We start from the raw sequence: 17,438 nt of genomic DNA, 5'->3' as shown, positions 1-17,438 counted from the left end.
ACTAAGGGCGACCCACCTCTAAGAACTCGATTTGCCTTTTGTTCACTCAGTAGATCTGTAATGGTCTGCGACATCTCATCCAAACTTTGTGCTGCCTTCACCAAGTTATGCAGAGCAAGTGCGTGCTGGTGCAGAGGTTCAAAGTCACAAAGTAAGGGCACCCTGAAACAGTGCAATCCAATTAGACTGCTGACTTCTCAATGAAAAATGGAGAACTACCACCAAATATTTTCATCCATCTCAAAAGTAACTACGGCATTATCATCTCCCTTCAACTGAGAGCAGGAATAGCTTAAGACTAAGTTATATCACTACAGAGACAAACCAGAAGTCTCCCACAGCATATGCAATGTCAGATCACCACTAGAAAAAATGAATTTCATGTCAGGCATTAATTTCCTTATCTTCATTTTATGATCATTTCTGTACCCCCCAGAAAATTCCAAAAGCAGCCCCAGAAGGGCCAGTCTACCATAAAACACTTCCCTACTGTGGCATCTCCTACCCCACAAGGACTGTGAGACTCCCCACAGCTCCAGAACAAGGAACTCATCACAAGGCAGTAACTCCAGTTAAAAATACCACTGACACCTACCTGAGAAACGGCTGAACTTCAGAAGGACAAAATGATTGCAGAAACTGTAAATCTTTTAATGAAATATCTGGAAGTTCACAGTCAAACTTTCTAGGCTTCTGTGTCTATATGAAAAAAAAATTTATCAAAAAATATACAGAACAAGTTTATAAATGGATAATTATAACCGAATTTAATATAACAAACAAAATGCTTCAAATGATCTACTCACACTTAAGAAACAGAATAAAATAAAATAAAAATGAAGGGCTACTTGGTGAGGACCCCAGGACACACACACCACTTCCGTCAGTCTGAAATAACCTGGACGTCTATACTGCTGGTGATCAACTGCTTCTCTGCTCCTAGCATCTTCAGATGGGAATTCTGCCCTTCCCACCATCGCTGAAGGAACCCATATGTCTCACTATTACGCAGGCTTTTTCCAAATTTCCACTCATGGCAGCATATGGTGGTAAGACTACCCTAGTCTTGTATCTGTCCCCATCACCTGCTAGAGTGCTGTGTTGTTTTCATGTAGTAAAATCACTTTTTCTTTTGTCTTTTTGCCTTTTCTAGGGCCGCTCCCATGGCATATGAAGGTTCCCAGGCTAGGGGTCTAATTGGAGCTATAGCCACCGGCCTATGCCAGAGCCACAGCAATGCGGGATCAGAGCCCCGTCTGCAACCTACACCACAGCTCACAGCAACGCCGGATTCTTAACCCACTGAGCAAGGCCAGGGATCGAACCCGCAACCTCATGGTTCCTAGTCGGATTCGTTAACCACTGTGCCACGAAGGGAACTCCAAAAAATCACTTTTTCTTATACAAAACTTCCTTCTGTGCCCTTCACTTCTTCTTTTCATTACATTTTCCAAAATACAAAGTCTTAGTCATGAGGAGTTCCCATCGTGGCTCAGTGGAAATGAATCTGACTAGCATCCATGAGAACACAGGTTCAATCCCTGGCCTCTCTTAAGGATCCGGCAGTGCCATCAGCTGTGGTATAGGTCTCAGACGTGGCTCAGATCTGGCGTTGCTGTAGCTGTGGTATAGGCTGGAGGCTACAGCTCCGATTCGCCCCCTAGCCTGCGAATTTCTATGTGCCACGGGCGCAGCCCTAAAAAGACCCAAAAAAGGCGGGGGGGGGGGTCATGGTCAATTTTAGCTTCTTAAAAAAAAGCATCTTCCGTTTCTCTATAATGTTGCCAAGAAATGCACCTCTACAGATATGTCCAACTTTCTCAATCATAACTGATGCAGATTTAGTGCTGCTGAGACCCTCATCATTCAGCAGGGTTCCGAGATGAAGGAATGTGGGGACTTCTGCTGATTATAACACTCATTTGCAGACACACAAAAATACATACATTTAAAGCCCTAAGGAACCATACAGTACACAAACACATTCAACAGTTTAGCAGTGTGCCTGAGGAGAAGACAAAGCATTTCCAGCATTTCTCTGCCCACAGAATCATTTTTCTTATGCAAAAAACCCAGTGGTCCCCAGACCACCGTGGTTGGTGTCAGCTGCTCTCACCTGTCTACACTCTAGTGGGGGCGGTGGGCGATTCCCACCCATCTCAACAGTGGGAACTAACCTCCCGACCCCATGTAGTTAAAGACTCCTGAGCCAAAACTCCAATTAAAAATCAAGTGAAGGCTTTTATAGCCAAATACATTTTTATGTTGACCAAAAAAAAAAAAAAAAACCTGTTTCTGATAAATGTCTCTACTTGTAAAATAAAGGTTTGAGCACATACAGGATTTAGTCAGGTTAGGAAATAAATACATACACAAAAGGACGGGGGCCAGGAGTCCAAGCCCCTAAAGAGACGATTTCTCAAAAAAGACTTCCCTGTGTAAAGAAATTAACAATACAGTTATTTTACAATCCATACGTGCTACATTCATATCTATGAAATAAAAATAGCATCTTTCTTAAACAAAGAATACTTACTAAATAATTTCCCAAAGGATTCCCTTTTTGACTTTTCGGCCTCATATAATCGCTTCCCGTCTCTGACTAAAGCACCAGCCCACTAAGGAGAGGAGAGCTTACGTTAATATCACACACCAGGCCGAGGAGGCTCAGACACAATTCCAACAGCCCACAAGCTGCTCACCTCCCTGTAGTGTTGAATGAACATTTTCCTCCTGACCACCTCCACAACAGCGAGGCAGTACATCTGAGGGACTGTACTCAGAGCCTCAACAATCCTGACTCTTTCCAAGAGCTCCATAACCAGGCGGAGCAAAGCCTGCAACTTCTCCCCGTCCTGATCAGCGTGAAGCATCACAAAGCAACACCACCTACAGAATGAAACCAAGAGCACAAACTCCATCCAAACCATGCAACCCCATGTTACCCAATCAATGACATCTTTCAGCAGTGATAACATTACTCCATCACTTGGGAAGAAGTAAACACATCAGCTCTCAAGGCCCCAAACTGGACACACGAATCACTTACTTCAGTCTGACATGAAGGTTATTTGCTAGTTCTTGTTTGGCAGTGGTACACTTCTGTTTAATATCCAACAGTTTTCTATGATTTTGCAACATAATCATCAACTGATTTGCATGACTCAGGCACAAATCAGGTAATACAGATGCATCCTTCAAGTTTTCAGCTCTCATCTGGTTAGCTAAAAATCCCTTTGAGAGAAAATATTTTAATGGATATTAACTTTCATGAAAAAACACACGCTCATCTAAGAGGAAAATCTTTATGTTAGACATGAACTGTTCTACTTTCAAATAAGATTTTAAAATCTCCTACTTTCCTCAATGTAGTAGATGTGTGCACAGCAAAAGAGAGTTTTTAAGACACTTATGCTCATCTAATTCCGTTTCACTTTCAGAGGAAGGAGAAAAAAAAGAGACCCAGCAAGTTAAAGCAAATGTATCTAAGGACACAGCAGGCAAATCAGAAGCAGCAGGTGCTTCTCCTCTCTCAGCTCCTAAACCCGTCAGGCAGAGCATGACTGAACACACAGGGGGTCCTGGTGAAGGCCAGGAACAGTAACAATAGGTTTCATCTAACCAGTGGTACTCAATACATCACCTGGCCTTGCACGATTCATCAAAAAGCCCTTCCTCTCGCCAGTGTTTCTGGGCTACTGTACTCTGCCCCACTGGTCTGTGCTCATCTCCTCAGAACGATGACTCAGAGTACATGTGATTATTTCATAGGAAAAATAATGAAGACTTGGTTCTTAGCTATCCTTATTTATTTTCATAGGTACACTGTGCATCTTTGTGTTGGGTAGGGATTGTGTTTAGGCTATAGATTAATTCAGACAGACATGCCAAACCCAACAGCAATCACACAAAAAAAGTTCCAAGACATCATGATGAGACATCTTGCTAAGTATGATATTGTATTTACAGGTCTCCCTCCTCGACTTACTACACAATTAAATGTTACACGAGTTTCAGGGTCGCACATCCATCTCACTGTCACACTTGCTACTGTGGATAACGATTGCTGTGGGTACTCAACCTCGGGACTGGCAAAGAACAGCACGTGTGTCTTCTCACTTTCTGGTAGTTCTCTTCCCCCCTTCCTGTTTCCTGGTTTTCTAAATGTCACGAAAATATGTACTAAAATGGTTCAATATCTGAAATTTAAAAAGTAATTTCATATCTTAATTTTCTTCCAATGTGCTGCATGCTTAACCATGGCTATGCTTTTTCTATAATTTACTCTCTTAAAAAGAAAACTTACTGCTTTAATCTCCTTTGATAAAGTCTTAATAAGTTTTCAATACTTTTTACTGAGTTCAAGAAAAATAGAGAATCAATCCACAATTCATGTAGTTCAAGCCAAATGCAGGAGAAATACAAAGAAAGCCACACTTTGCCAGACAGTCCAACTGAAGGCAAAGTGCTACAAATAAATCACTAACAGCCTAGAATTCGCTATCAAGAGAAAATATCCTTCAGAAACACTGGTGACTTAAAGAGATTTTTTTAAGCAACAAAAACTGAATTTGTCATTAAAAGGAAATACTAAAGGATATTTTAATGTAGACTAGACTTCAATACACCAAGGACACATATTACTTTAAAGAAATACACTTAATACATTCTATTATGACCATGTTGAACTTATTCCAAGAATAAGGATGGTCCAGGATTAGAAACAGAATGTAACTTTCTTAATCTGATAATGGGTTTCTATTAAACCAATAAGAAGAAAAAAACTATTACAAAATTATAATGATGAAATGTTGACCATTTGCTACAGACCAGGAATTAAACAAGGACCCCCACTCTCACGGCTCTGGGGCTCCATTCAGCACAAATACAAGAGAGAGAAATACAGTTCACCATAAGGTGGCTGGTTCCAAAACCAAGAGAGAGAAAAAGAGAATCTGGTAATTACAAGACGAATTCAATTAGTTATCTATAAAAGCGCTACACACATTTTAAACGTTTAGAAAGCACATGGCGAGGTGACACACACTGCCCTCCCGACAGCATACTGCATCTCCTCAGCCACGCAAGGGACCTAAGACATCTGTGCCTACCAAGATGATTATTCAGATGTTCTAATGAAAGAACACAAATAGAGGAAAAAATACTGGCAGGGAAAATTAAGCCAGAAAAGCGTGTGTTAGTGCCAAGATTGTCAAAGTCCTCTCTTTGACTTACAGGCTGTTCTCAGAGTACCAGACAGTGAAGGAGGCTGAACTGCAGTCACCACAAGGGGAGACCAGCTCTCCACACCACTGATAACCTTCTGGTTAGACATCTACTTTGATGACAGAGTTCTTGGAGCACAGCATTTAAATCAGACCTAAGAACCCGAGTACTAGTAAATTCTTTAAGATCTATTTATTTTCTTCCCCGAGGCGGCACAGGAGGGACTCAGGCCCTCCCCAACCTGGCTGTCGGCCTACACATGCCCTCCCCTGCTGTCACAGCTCTCAGTCCACCTTCCAGCTGTCATCCACAGCAACCTCAGCTCCCTTTATTTTCTCAAACCTGAACCTGAACCACAGGCCTGCTTCTTTGTTACCTGGAATCTGGGGCTCTGCACTAAGAATACTCATGAAGGAAGTGAAAACACAAGTGCACAGAAAGCTGATACTGCATGTAAGCTTGTCTAGAAGAACTGCAAATTCCTCTGCCCAGGGAGTTGGCAATAAGCACCTGAGCGAGCTCTTTCTGTTCGTTGACGAGTCGCCCACAGCTGGCGATCATCTGGTCCAGGGCGTACAGCCGGTCTTCCAGCCCTTTGATGGCTTTCATGTTCTGATTATCGAGATTGGCGATAGTTTGACGACATTCTGCTATAAAGGGTCGAATAATCCGTGGATCAAGCTGAAAGGAAACGGATATGAACAAAATTTCCAGCAAACAGTTTAAAAATATACTTCACCGTATTTTGATACACAGCTTCAAAGAAAAGCAGTAATAGTTGAAAATATAGAACAAACCCACTCCTGGACATGTATCTGGACAAAACTTTCATTGAAAAAGATAAATGCAACTGTATGTTCACTGTAGCACCAGGCACAATAGCCAAGACATGGAAACAACCTAAATGTCCACCCATTTAGGATGAACGGATTAAGAAGAGGTGGTACATATACACAATGGAATACTACTCAGCGATAAAAAAACAAAAGGCCATTTGCAACAACATGGATGCAACTAGAGATTCTCATACTAAGTGAATTAAGTCAAAAAGAGAAAAATACCATATTATCACTTATATCTGGAATCCAAAATATGGCATAGATGAACCTATCTATGAAACAGAAACAGACTCACAGACATGGAGAACAGACTTGTGGTTGCCAAGGAGGAGAGAGGAGGGAATGGGATGGACAGAGAATTTGGGATTAGTAGATGCAAACTATTACATTTAGAATGGATAAGCAATGAGGTCCTGCTCTATAGCACAGGGAACTATATCCAATCTCTTGGGATAGAACATGATAGAAGATAATATGAGAAAAAGAATGCATGTACATGTATGACTGGGTCACTTGGCTGTACAGGAGAAATTGGTACAACATTATAAATCAACTATAATAAAAATTTTTTAAAAAGAATTACAGAACTCAAGAAATATATATATATGTAAGAAAAGAAACTGCATTGCTAACATCATAAAAAAAGTTAACTCAGACATTACTTAACACAGGCAGTACTTGCTTCGCACGATAACTAAGACAAGTGCATATGTGAACATTTTCTCATTTTTGTGGTAAGTACAATGGGCACATATTTCCAAAGTACTTACTAGTTGAAAATTATCAGGGTGATGAAAGGCTAAAAAAGACAACTAAAATAGAGTCAAATTTTCAACCTGGGCAAAATTACAACTACATATAAAGCACGGCACTGACTTAAGGCAGGAAAAAACCAACCCCAAGCATGGCTTCTGATCATAGTGTTTCTGTATGTTCTAATCCACCGAAAGTAGACTAGAGCTACCCAGACAAGCAAGTCAGAACACTGTGAGAGTCACTCAATTCTGTGGATATAAATTACCGTAACTTTTCATTATTAAGCCAGAAGAGGACCATGGTTTTCTTTCTCTTGTCATATAAAGTAAATAAAACTTAGTGCTTTGCTAGATTTCATTTAGGAACCATGCAAACACAAAGCCAACTGCAAGCTTTCAAAAGGAGGTTCTCATGGTCTAGAAGCTCTGTTTCTCTGACTCACGGGAATTATAAAAAAGGACACCGTCAGGTGGCTGATTGCCCACAATCATAGATGGACTTTTTAGCCTACTAAAATGTCAATAGTTTAGGGAGTTCCCATAGTGGCTCAGCAGTAATGAACCAGACCAATATCCATGAGGATGCAGGTTCAATCCCTGGCCTTGTTTGGTGAGTTAAGGATCCGGTGTTGCCATGAGCTGTGGGTAGGGTGCAGACACGGCTGGGATCCTGCATTGCTGTGGCTGTGGTGTACATCTGGCAGCTGTAGCTCTGATTCCATCCCTAGCCTGGGAACTTAAATATGCCCCAAGTGCAGCCCCAAAAAGCAAAAAAAAAAAAAAAAAAGAAAAAAAAATCTCAGGTGGATGCAGTATCTAAAATTTTTCTTTTAAACACCAGAAAGCAGTTCCCTCTGAGGGGTGCCCATTAGAAAAACGCGAATGAGGGTTTCCTGGGAGATAGAAAGTCCAATGTATCTTTCGTTGCAAGTTGGTTACTCTGTGAATTAACCACTCAAGACTTGTGTATTTCACCAAATACACACCTTTCTCAGTGTAAAAATTTAACTGTTAAAAAACGAAGTAGTATCATTAATATTTTTTCCCAAAAAGCTTGAAAGTTCTATAGCATCTGTAAATATGATCATATGAAGCATTAACAAGTTAATGTAAGTAATAGGGCAGGTCAGAGTTAGTCAAATACTTTTCACCTATTTCCTTTTATTTAGAGAATACTCAGTACCCAAGGCACAAAAACGAAAACCAGCAAGACTGTTTGAGTTTTGCCTAACAGAGGATAGAGTCTAACTACAGGAACAAATTAAAGGATAGGAGATATTAAAAAGTTCAAGGAATACCACAAGGTCAGGGGAAAAAATTCAAAGTACCACTGCCAACAAAACCACCCCCATTGGAGCAGACACTTCAGGCTTGGCACTGAATAGCAATTTTACCTATATTACCTCCAATAATCTTCCCAAATTTGCTGTCACTTCATAAACAAGGTTACAAGTTAAATAATTTGATTTGTCCAAGGTCACACACATGGTTATAAAGTTTAACACCAAGGCTCATTCTTTCTTTTGGTCTTTTTAGGGCCGTGTCTGCAGCATATGGAGGTTCCCAGGCCAGGGGGAGAATCAGAGCTGCAACTGCCAGCCTACACCACAGCCACAACCACACCAGATCCGAGCTGCATCTGCAGTCTATGGCAGCTTGCAGTAATGCCAGATCCTTAACCCACTGAGTGAGGCCATGGAACAGAACCTGCGTCCTCATGGATACTAGTTGGGTTCTTAACCTGCCGAGCCACAGCAGGAACCCCAAGGCTCATTACTTCTACTATGACATGTCCTTTCTCCCCTTACTCTATGAAAATACCAAGTACAGGTAATATAATTTCAAGTGGTTAAAATGACAAGAAAAATCCCATTACTGTTCCTTACCCTGCTCATGGAATCAAAGCATTTCCTGACCAAGGATTCCACATCATTAGGCCTGTCCTGAACATTGATCCAGTCTAACAGAGAAACATTGAAAAAAGGCAGATCGCCGTCTTTAGCATCTACTGAAGTTTCGTCCAGCTGGGCAGTATTTTGACCAGACTCCCTAATTTCTTTTCCACTTTCAGCATCCGTGGCTTCTGGGGCTACATGTTCCGCTGCCTTCAGACACGAGGTTGACAAGGGTTTGATCGGTGTTGCAGGCATCTCAGGAGACAGCACCAGGTCAGCAGAAGTCTTCGTCTCCGCCTCTTCTGAGCCTTCGTGTTCAGGCAGGGAATCCAATCTTCCCAAACACTCTCTATAGCTGTGTCTGGTCAGGCACTCCAACAGCGGAATCTTGGCCATCACTGAAACTGCAGTTCCTAAACTTAAAATACAAAAGATCTGTCAGTACAAAAGAGACTGACATTCTGAAAGAAAGATTTTATTAGCATAAACATGAACCTCATGCCTCTGCTATAGTACATGCATCTAAAGAGGTCTACGAGGTATTCTTTAAAAAAGACTTAGGAGACAGAGAAAAGGATATCGTTCACACACCATAGCACCCTCAAAAGTAAAGGTAGCAGGTTTATCCTAAACAAGTAGGCACATGGTTTTTAGTAAACCCTAATGATATAAAAAATTGGAATTTGTAAAAAAGATTTACCATGGCAGTCCCTTAAAGTTTAACATTTATCTTTAAGCTAATCAAGTATTTTTGATGTGCTGAAAGCAGAGGATAAAAATAACATTCCCCCTCCCCGCCCCGCTGCCCCTTTTGTGCTGCCCCTCAGCAGAGGGAGTCCTCGGGACAGGGACCAGATCTGAGCCACAATCATGACCCACTCCACAGCTGTGGCAACACCTGATCCTTAACCCACTCTGCAGGGCCACGGATCGAACCTTTGTCCCAGCGCTCCAGAGGCACCATCAATCCCACTGCACCACAGTGGGAACTCCAAAACTAATGTTTTTATTAAAAATTAAAGAGATAACTCTTGCATTCATCACACCCTGAAAATAAGACAGACGCTATCAAAAAACATGGGGAAAAGATGAAATCTTGACTTCACGTCTGTGAAAAACATATGTAAAATGATTCAGGCCCCTACCTTAAATTAACATCTGAGGAATTCCCTGGTGGCCTAGTGGGCTAAGAATCCAGCATTGTCACAGCTGTGGCTCGAGCCACTGCTATGGTGAAGGTTCAATCCCAGGCCAGGGAACTTCCATGTGCTGTTGAGTGCAGCCCACCCCCCAAAATAAATAAATAAATCTGGAAGAACTCTCCCTCAAAAATAGTAACTCGAAAAGGTTCAGGAGTTCCCGTCGTGGCGCAGGGGTTAACGAATCTGACTAGGAACCATGAGGTTTCGGGTTCGGTCCCTGTGCTTGCTCAGTGGGTTAACGATCCGGCGTTGCCGTGAGCTGTGGTGTAAATTGCAGATGCGGCTCGGATCCAGCGTTGCTGTGGCTCTGGCGTAGGACGGAGGCTACAGCTCCGATTATACCCCTAGCCTGGGAACCTCCATATGCCGCAGGAGCGGCCCAAGAAATAGCAAAAAGACAAAAAAAAAAAACAAAAAAAACTTTCAAAAGCTCTCTCCAGTCTTAATAAAGCATTCCCTTCCTTCCAAAGAGGTGTCCCATTGTCAGCCTATGGCCAAAATGTTCTCAGTATTCATACCACAAAATAGAGAAACTTTAAAAAAAATAAAAAAGAAAAAAAGAACATGCAATCCAGGTTAAATAAAAATAAACTTAAAAAGAACCCAAAAAATGAACACAAAACATTGAAAGCATACATATATACTCATGCAGAATTACATTCACTATAGATAGCCCTTTTAGAAAAGAACCAATAGGTATCAGATGTGCTTACATGCAAAGAGCCAGAAAAACATCTCATTGAGAACTAGAGCACAAGCCTACATCATGTGGCAATATTTAAAATGAAAAGTAAAGTTTTCCTTAGCTGCCTCATGTTTGAAAACTTTTCCATGAAATCATTATTTCTGCACTTTGCTTTACTTTATTGTAAAAGAAAGACAAGAAAGAGACAAAGATTCCTGAGTTTCGAAATGATTTCAAAAGTATTTTGAGCCTTTTACATAAAGAAAACACAAGAAAAAAAAATGTGGTAGATCCATAAAGTATGTGGAGGATAAAAAAGGGCCCTGATTTTTAAATTTTACAGTTCATAAAAGTCATCACAAATGTCTTAAGAACAAGAACCTCAATTACTATAAATACAGTTCCTAATAGAAACAAAATTACCATTACTAAAACTAATGAAAAACTGCAAAGGTTATTTTTAAACGAACTTCTTATCCATTTTAATGGCAAACATACTGAGTAAGTTTCAACTTGATGTCTTCTACAGACTGCAGATAATTTGAATAAATACTTTCAAATTTGAAAAGCAGCTTTTGGTATGAATTTGAGCAATCCTCCAGATTGGCCATGATTGCAGCCCAGCCTTGATGTTGAAGATGTTCATCATGGACCAGACCTTCACAGAAAGAGCAAAGTTTCTTGGCAACTTCATACATTTCCTATATTGGGAAAGAAGAAACATTTCATCCACTTGATCTTTAAATCTTTTGATTAAGTTTTATTTATTCTTTCTTCCTTTTTTTTTTTTTTTCTTTTTAGGGCCATACGGAAGTTCCCAGGCTAGTGGTCAGATAGGACCTGCAGTTACTGGCCTACGCCACAGCCACAGCAATACCAGATTGGAGCCATGCCTGCGACCTACACACCAAAGCTCCTGGCAATACCACATCCTTAACCCACTGAGTGGGGCCAAGGATCGAATCTGTATCCTCATGGATACTAGTTAGGTTTATAACCCACTGAGCCACAATAGGAACTCGCCATTCTTTTCTTACTCTAACCACTTGACAATTATATATCCTATCTGGTTATCTTGTGATTGTTATATTTAATATTACATTTTCAATTAGCATGTTATATCTATATTTTTCAATTAAATCAAAACTATTATTTTTAAATTGCATGCAACTGTGTAAGACATCTTTATTAGTTTTATTAGTTTATTTGTATGCCAATTATCAGAAAATAAATCTAAAAGGACTCTATTATATAAATTCGGTTTACAGAATTTATCATTTTAAAAATAATTTTGCCTTCTAAAAAACATTTCTGGACTCTTTAATGTTTATTAACTACATCCCAGGAAGATGAAGTCATTCTCTTTTTATGTTGTATCCTACACAAAAAATGGGATAGTTTCACAAACGCATTACTATATTAAAACGAACTGCTAAGAGATTTCCATAAAAGAGCAAATACTAATACTTTATCAACATTTTATTATTTTATTAATTCATGTATTTGTATGAAAGATGAATACTTTTATTTAGTTGATTCTAAGATAACATTTTCTCATGTCTAAAAGCACAATGGGTCCTACTACTGGTGGCTTACAGCCAATATTACAGTAAATCAAACAAAAAACAAAACGAACTAAAAAGGGAGTTCCCTGATGGTCCGGTGGTTAAGACTTGGCTGCTTTCACCAATGAGGGCCAGTTCAATCCTTGGTCTGGGAACTGAGATCCCATAGCAGCTGCTGTTCACTGAGGTCAACAAACAAAGGCAGTAATACAAGAGGTTTATGTATTAGGAAGAAACTGGGTTCTCCTCCCAGACCTAAATGTGGACCTGAGAGAGAGAATCACAATTTAAGTTTGGGCTCTCTCTTCCTCGTCTGTCTGCCCTAACACAGCCACCTTACTGTCTGCACGCCACCATCTCAGAAAGAGGATAAACAAATCATGTTAAGATAGCTGTTCCCTCTAAGGTCTTGTCATTGTTTATAAAAATGCACCTGAAATTTAAAAACCAGACATAGTAATCACAAAGTATTTTTTCAAAAAGTTTGTTATTTTTCATATTTTTGGTGTGCTTCTTCTATAATTTAGACTATTTTGAATGCTTTTAAAAGCAACCCATTTTTTTGGATCATTCACTGATGCCTAGTAAGCTAAAAGTCCACAAAAATACTACCAAGTATTTGAATGAGAGACATTATTCTGTTAAATATACCAATTTTAAATTTTCAGCTGTACCAGGTATAAATACTACAATTACCACTGCAAGTTGTGTCCTTGAAGCGACAGTGTGAAAAACTGCAGGCATCATAAGGGACTCTTCAACTTTTATTTCCATGTCATTTTCTGTTGAAAAGGTAGTTTTAGGAATAGCAGGTAGACGTTCAGATAAGATCATTTCTTTGTTAAAAAGAAAAATTGGATTTGTATCCTATAGAAGTAAAAATCCAAAAAAAAAAAAAAAGAAGTAAAATGTTATAAATACTGAGCATGCCCCCTGCCCTCAATATATAGGTCATACACCTTCCTCGTGACCCGCAGCTCCCAATCCTGGGGCCGTGCCACTGGGACAGGTGCGGGAGGGAGCAGCCGCCACCTACCGTCCCAGCGCTGTAGGTGCACACCCTCCGATCGGCAGCCATGCACTCCCCTCCGTTGACCACGAGCACCTGGTGCTGGGCCGCAATCTTGTACTTGCTATGGATGGCATGCTTGAGGTCCGCCACACTTAGAGGAAAGAGGGGGGCAGAAAGTCAGCTAGTCACTTCTGCCCAGTGACAAACATTTGCAAAGTGGCACTATGTAAAAATACCTGACAGATAAATCGATTTCACTCTAAAAACTTCCCCCAAAACTAGGAAAAATACAAGCTTCCCATGTCTGCAGCTGGATTCCGTAAGTAACCAGCCAATCTTAAATGACTGAAAGGTCAGTAAATCACCCATGTGCCTCCATCTAAAAGTTAGTCTAGGAGTTCCCGTTGTGGCGCAGTGGTTAACGAATACGACTAGGAACCATGAGGTTGCAGGTTCAGTCCCTGCCCTTGCTCAGTGGGTTAACGATCCGGCGTTGCCGTGGGCTGTGGTGTAGGCTGCAGATGTGGCTCGGATCCCACGTTGCTGTGGCTCTGGCGTAGGCCGGTGGCTACAGCTCCGATTCAACCCCTAGCCTGGGAACATCCATATGCCGCGGGAGTGGCCCAAAGAAATAGCAAAAAGACCAAAAATAAATAAATAAATAAAAGTTAGTCTAGGAGTTCCCGCTAGCATGATGGGATCATCGGTTTGATCCCCAGCCCAGCATAGTTGGTTAAGAATCCAGCATAGGTCACAACTGCGGCTGGGATCTTGTCCCTGGCCTAGGAACTGCATTTTCCATGGGGCACCCAAAAGAGAAAAAAAATAGCTGAAAGTGAGTCTATGAAATGCAGGCAGTAGAGACTTTTATTTCTGTGATCTTGACGTAATGTAGCAAAGGAGTATGTTCAAATTAGTATCCTCAGAACATGGGATGTGTTAAACTCTCCACATCACATGACACAAAACACATTAAGTCTACACCAGATGAAAATTGCTTCCTTTTCCTAATCTTTCAAAAGATCATTTCCTTTATAGATCAAATCACGTTCTATAAAAACTACAACTTTAAAAAAAATAATATCATAATTCCATTTAAAAAAATAAGGTTATTTCCAAGTTTTATTTTATCATTAACAAACAAAACAAACAATATTGACTTTATTCATACAAAAAATAAAAACAATGATGAAAAGACACAGGACTGGTACATACTGGTTTATACAGCTAGCAACAATACCCTCAGCAGTGTTCTGTGACACTTAGAATAGCAATCAACTATGGAAACTTACTTCTATTCAACTGCCTTGGTTTGAAATCAGTTTGTTTACAGTGAATAATACATTCACACAAACAGAACAAAGCACAACTTTAACGAATTTAAAGTTAACATTTCAGAGGAGATGACAACTGAATACATAATATGCTAGGGATAAGAGATTTAAGACTTGCCATGTTGCTATCCCTATTTAACAAAGGAATAGTTTTCTCAAAATCAAATCATTCTCTAACTTTTTGTATGTACAAAATGCAAAACTGACGAGGAACAATGAAATGTGCTCACGTTTGCACTGTAAGTTCAGTGTCAAATGTCAGGGTGGTCCCAGTGTTAACCAGAAACACATACAACTTCATGATGATTCCCTGATTCTGTGAGCCTGCGCCTCACACTCGGATATGGTCACTGAAAGAAACAGGTAAGAGAGGTGGTCAATTACAACCCAAGTACAAATAAAAGTATGCTCACATAAGACAGAGCAGAGGTATACCAATAAACACAAAAAAACAAAATAAGTGTGGATGTCTAAGATGGTTAACTGGACAAGTCAATAAACTGGCTGCTTAAAAAATAATAATAAAGAAAGAGTTACAGCTGTGGCTCAGCAGTAATGAACCCAACTAGTCTCCATGAGGACACAGGTTTGATCCCTGGCCCTGCTCAGTGGGTTAAGGATCTGGCATTGCCATGAGCCGTGCTACTGGTCGTAGACGTGGCTCGGATCCAGCATTGCTGTGGCTGTGGTGTAAGCCAGCAGCTGTAGCTCCAATTCAGCCCCTAGCCCAGGAACTTCCATATGCCACGGGTGCGGCCCTAAGAAGCAAAAACTAATAATAATAATAATAATAAACAGTAATGAGATTAGTGAAAAGTATAACTTCTATCTTTTAAAAAATAAAATGTTTTGAGAAAAAAAGAGCCCAGCAGTCAGAACAGTTAGGTGTATATTTCACACTGTTCTCATGTACCACCCTACATTAAGAATAATTAAAATAAAAAATTTGGTCAAACATCTAACTCCAAAAGTTCCTCCCCACATGTTCCTTTTCGTCTTCAGGCTAAGCTTACTTAGCACAAACAAGAGCTGCTACTTGGCAAGAGGAGGAAAAGAGCGTCCCCAGACGCCTCTTAACCTGAGCTTCACCTCCTCACTCAGTCACAGTCGCCCACGGCCCTCACAGGTCACCACCTGGTGGCCCAGGGGAAAGTGCCCAGGCCTGAAATCCAGGACATTTAAAACAACTCTGCCAGTAACTAGCTGTCCAAGTCAAAATCCCATATATCAAATAAAGCTTCCTCATCTATAAATAAAGGGACAGATTTCAAGAGCTAGCATTTTATTTTTAACTGGAAGTAAAAATCCCCAAGATTAATTTAAGTAATGAAGGTTAGCAATAAGTAAGTCTCCAGAAACTAGTAGTTATCTTTCCTCTTTCCATATGAGCTTAGAGTGGTATTATGAGAGAAGGAAAAGGCAAATAAAGTTCTAAAATGAATGTTTCCAAACCACTATTTTAAATCACTAGATCAAAGACTGTTATAAAGGGAGCAACTGTGACTTACGGTCAGGCACTGAGAAAAGGACTACCACTTTTCTTAAAAAGCAGATGAAAACTGGCTTTTGTTTGCTTTGCTTGATATTGGCAACCAAACGGCATTACTGGTTAAACTCAGTGAACTGGAAAAGAAAGATTTCTGGATTATCACGGAGAGAAATAATTCAACGTGACAACAAAAATGGTTAGTGTTTTCTGCCTTGTATGGTCACCTTCTGAGAGTCACCTCTGCTCAGTCCCCCTTCCTCCTTGCACCTTCGCTGAACATCAAGCACTGGACAGTGACCAGTGTCACTCCATTACAAGTCAACCCGAAGTCCCCAAAGACTCCCCAACACTGCCAAAGCCTGGAGCCATTTTTCAGCCCTTAAAATCTAAGAACCCCACTACTTACATAGGATGTGCAGCAAGGTGCTTAACTGTTTTAGTTTCTCCTTCGGTAAAACAGGAATAAAACGGCACCAGTGGCACAGAGCCTCTATGCCAGCCTGTCTGCCTGCAGCCTCCAGGCACCTCCACTCCAGTGGAACCCTGACCCAGTTGAGTGGGCAGAGACTGTGACGGGCTCTGAAACCCTGAAACCCCGCAGAGGTGATGGAAAGCCGGCTCCCCTGCAGAGCCACGGAGTAAGCTGCCTCATGGAGACCCCGTGGCAAGAAACTGAAGCTGGCCTCTGGCCTCTGGCCAACGGGCAGCACGTCGCTGAGGGTCTCAGTCCAACAACCTGCAAGGAGCTGGTTCTTGACAACCTGGGGGCTGGAAGCAGATCACTCCTTCTGAGCCCCAGACAAGGAGGCCTGAAGCCCAGCCCAGCCACACCACAAATGGAGACTAGTACCTGCGCTGTTTTCCACGATTCAGACCGCAGTCATCTCTTCCCCGGCATCAGACAGCACAGTACCCGCACCACAGGGGCACCCCAAGTGAGAAGTCATGGGTTCCAGGGCGTGGGGTCTCACCTCGCTCACCCTCCCAAGCAGCACGCCCAGCCCCACCCAAATCACTCTGGAGCCCTGAGCTCCATGCCTCTGCCACCTACAGCCACGTGCTTCCTGTTCCTGCCTCGCCTGGTGCCAGCCTAGACCTTCCTCTTCCTCAGACACCAGTACCGACCCACGCCTGCTCGGTGCCCACGCACAACTCCTCCAGGGCTCCTGCTTTAAGCCAAGCCCTGGCCTCCCAGCTGGAGGTCCCCACCTCCCCCTCCCCTCTGCCCTCACAGACCCCCACAGACCCTCACCTCCTCACCAGGCGGTTCTGCTCACAGAGCCAGTCGTGATCGTGCTGACTGGCATGGCAGCACCACTTCGGAGAACTGACCAGGTGGGATCAAGTCTTCCGATCCTTTAAAGGGAGCTCCAATCCCATCCTCCTTTGATAAGGAGACTAAGGAGGGAGGGCTTAGCCCTGGGAGAGGTGGACAA

At 41.5% G+C, this 17,438-nt stretch overlaps 1 protein-coding gene across 10 annotated transcripts in view; it reads right to left on the bottom strand.

Annotated features, from left to right (window-relative positions):
- RB1CC1 (RB1 inducible coiled-coil 1) overlaps window positions 1-17,438 on the bottom strand; it is a 56,348-nt gene that overhangs the window by 22,125 nt on the left and 16,785 nt on the right. For 7 of the 10 annotated variants that reach the window (XR_002343332.1, XR_002343334.1, XR_002343333.1 and 4 more), the window contains exons 2-14: window positions 16,022-16,136; window positions 14,744-14,863; window positions 13,204-13,330; window positions 12,864-13,034; window positions 11,101-11,303; window positions 8,707-9,133; window positions 5,737-5,907; window positions 3,050-3,234; window positions 2,703-2,889; window positions 2,537-2,618; window positions 2,373-2,434; window positions 596-699; window positions 36-162 (exon numbers count right to left, since the gene is read on the bottom strand). Coding sequence is in view for 6 of the 10 variants with exons in the window: in XM_021089370.1 (XP_020945029.1) it covers window positions 36-162; window positions 596-699; window positions 2,373-2,434; window positions 2,537-2,618; window positions 2,703-2,889; window positions 3,050-3,234; window positions 5,737-5,907; window positions 8,707-9,133; window positions 11,101-11,303; window positions 12,864-13,034; window positions 13,204-13,330; window positions 14,744-14,814 (1,917 nt within the window). In the remaining 4 variants the exon portion in view is untranslated. Of the gene's footprint in view, window positions 1-35; window positions 163-595; window positions 700-2,372; window positions 2,435-2,536; window positions 2,619-2,702; window positions 2,890-3,049; window positions 3,235-5,736; window positions 5,908-8,706; window positions 9,134-11,100; window positions 11,304-12,863; window positions 13,035-13,203; window positions 13,331-14,743; window positions 14,864-16,021; window positions 16,143-17,438 lie in introns of those variants that run through there. The other 3 variants (XM_021089371.1, XM_021089373.1, XM_021089374.1) reach the window with 2 other exon arrangements.

This window comes from Sus scrofa, chromosome 4, assembly GCF_000003025.6.
Source record: "Sus scrofa isolate TJ Tabasco breed Duroc chromosome 4, Sscrofa11.1, whole genome shotgun sequence".
Classification (NCBI taxonomy): Eukaryota; Metazoa; Chordata; class Mammalia; order Artiodactyla; family Suidae; genus Sus; species Sus scrofa.
The sequence above is the reverse complement of the archived record's forward strand: the minus strand, read 5'-3'. Positions and strand labels throughout refer to the sequence as shown.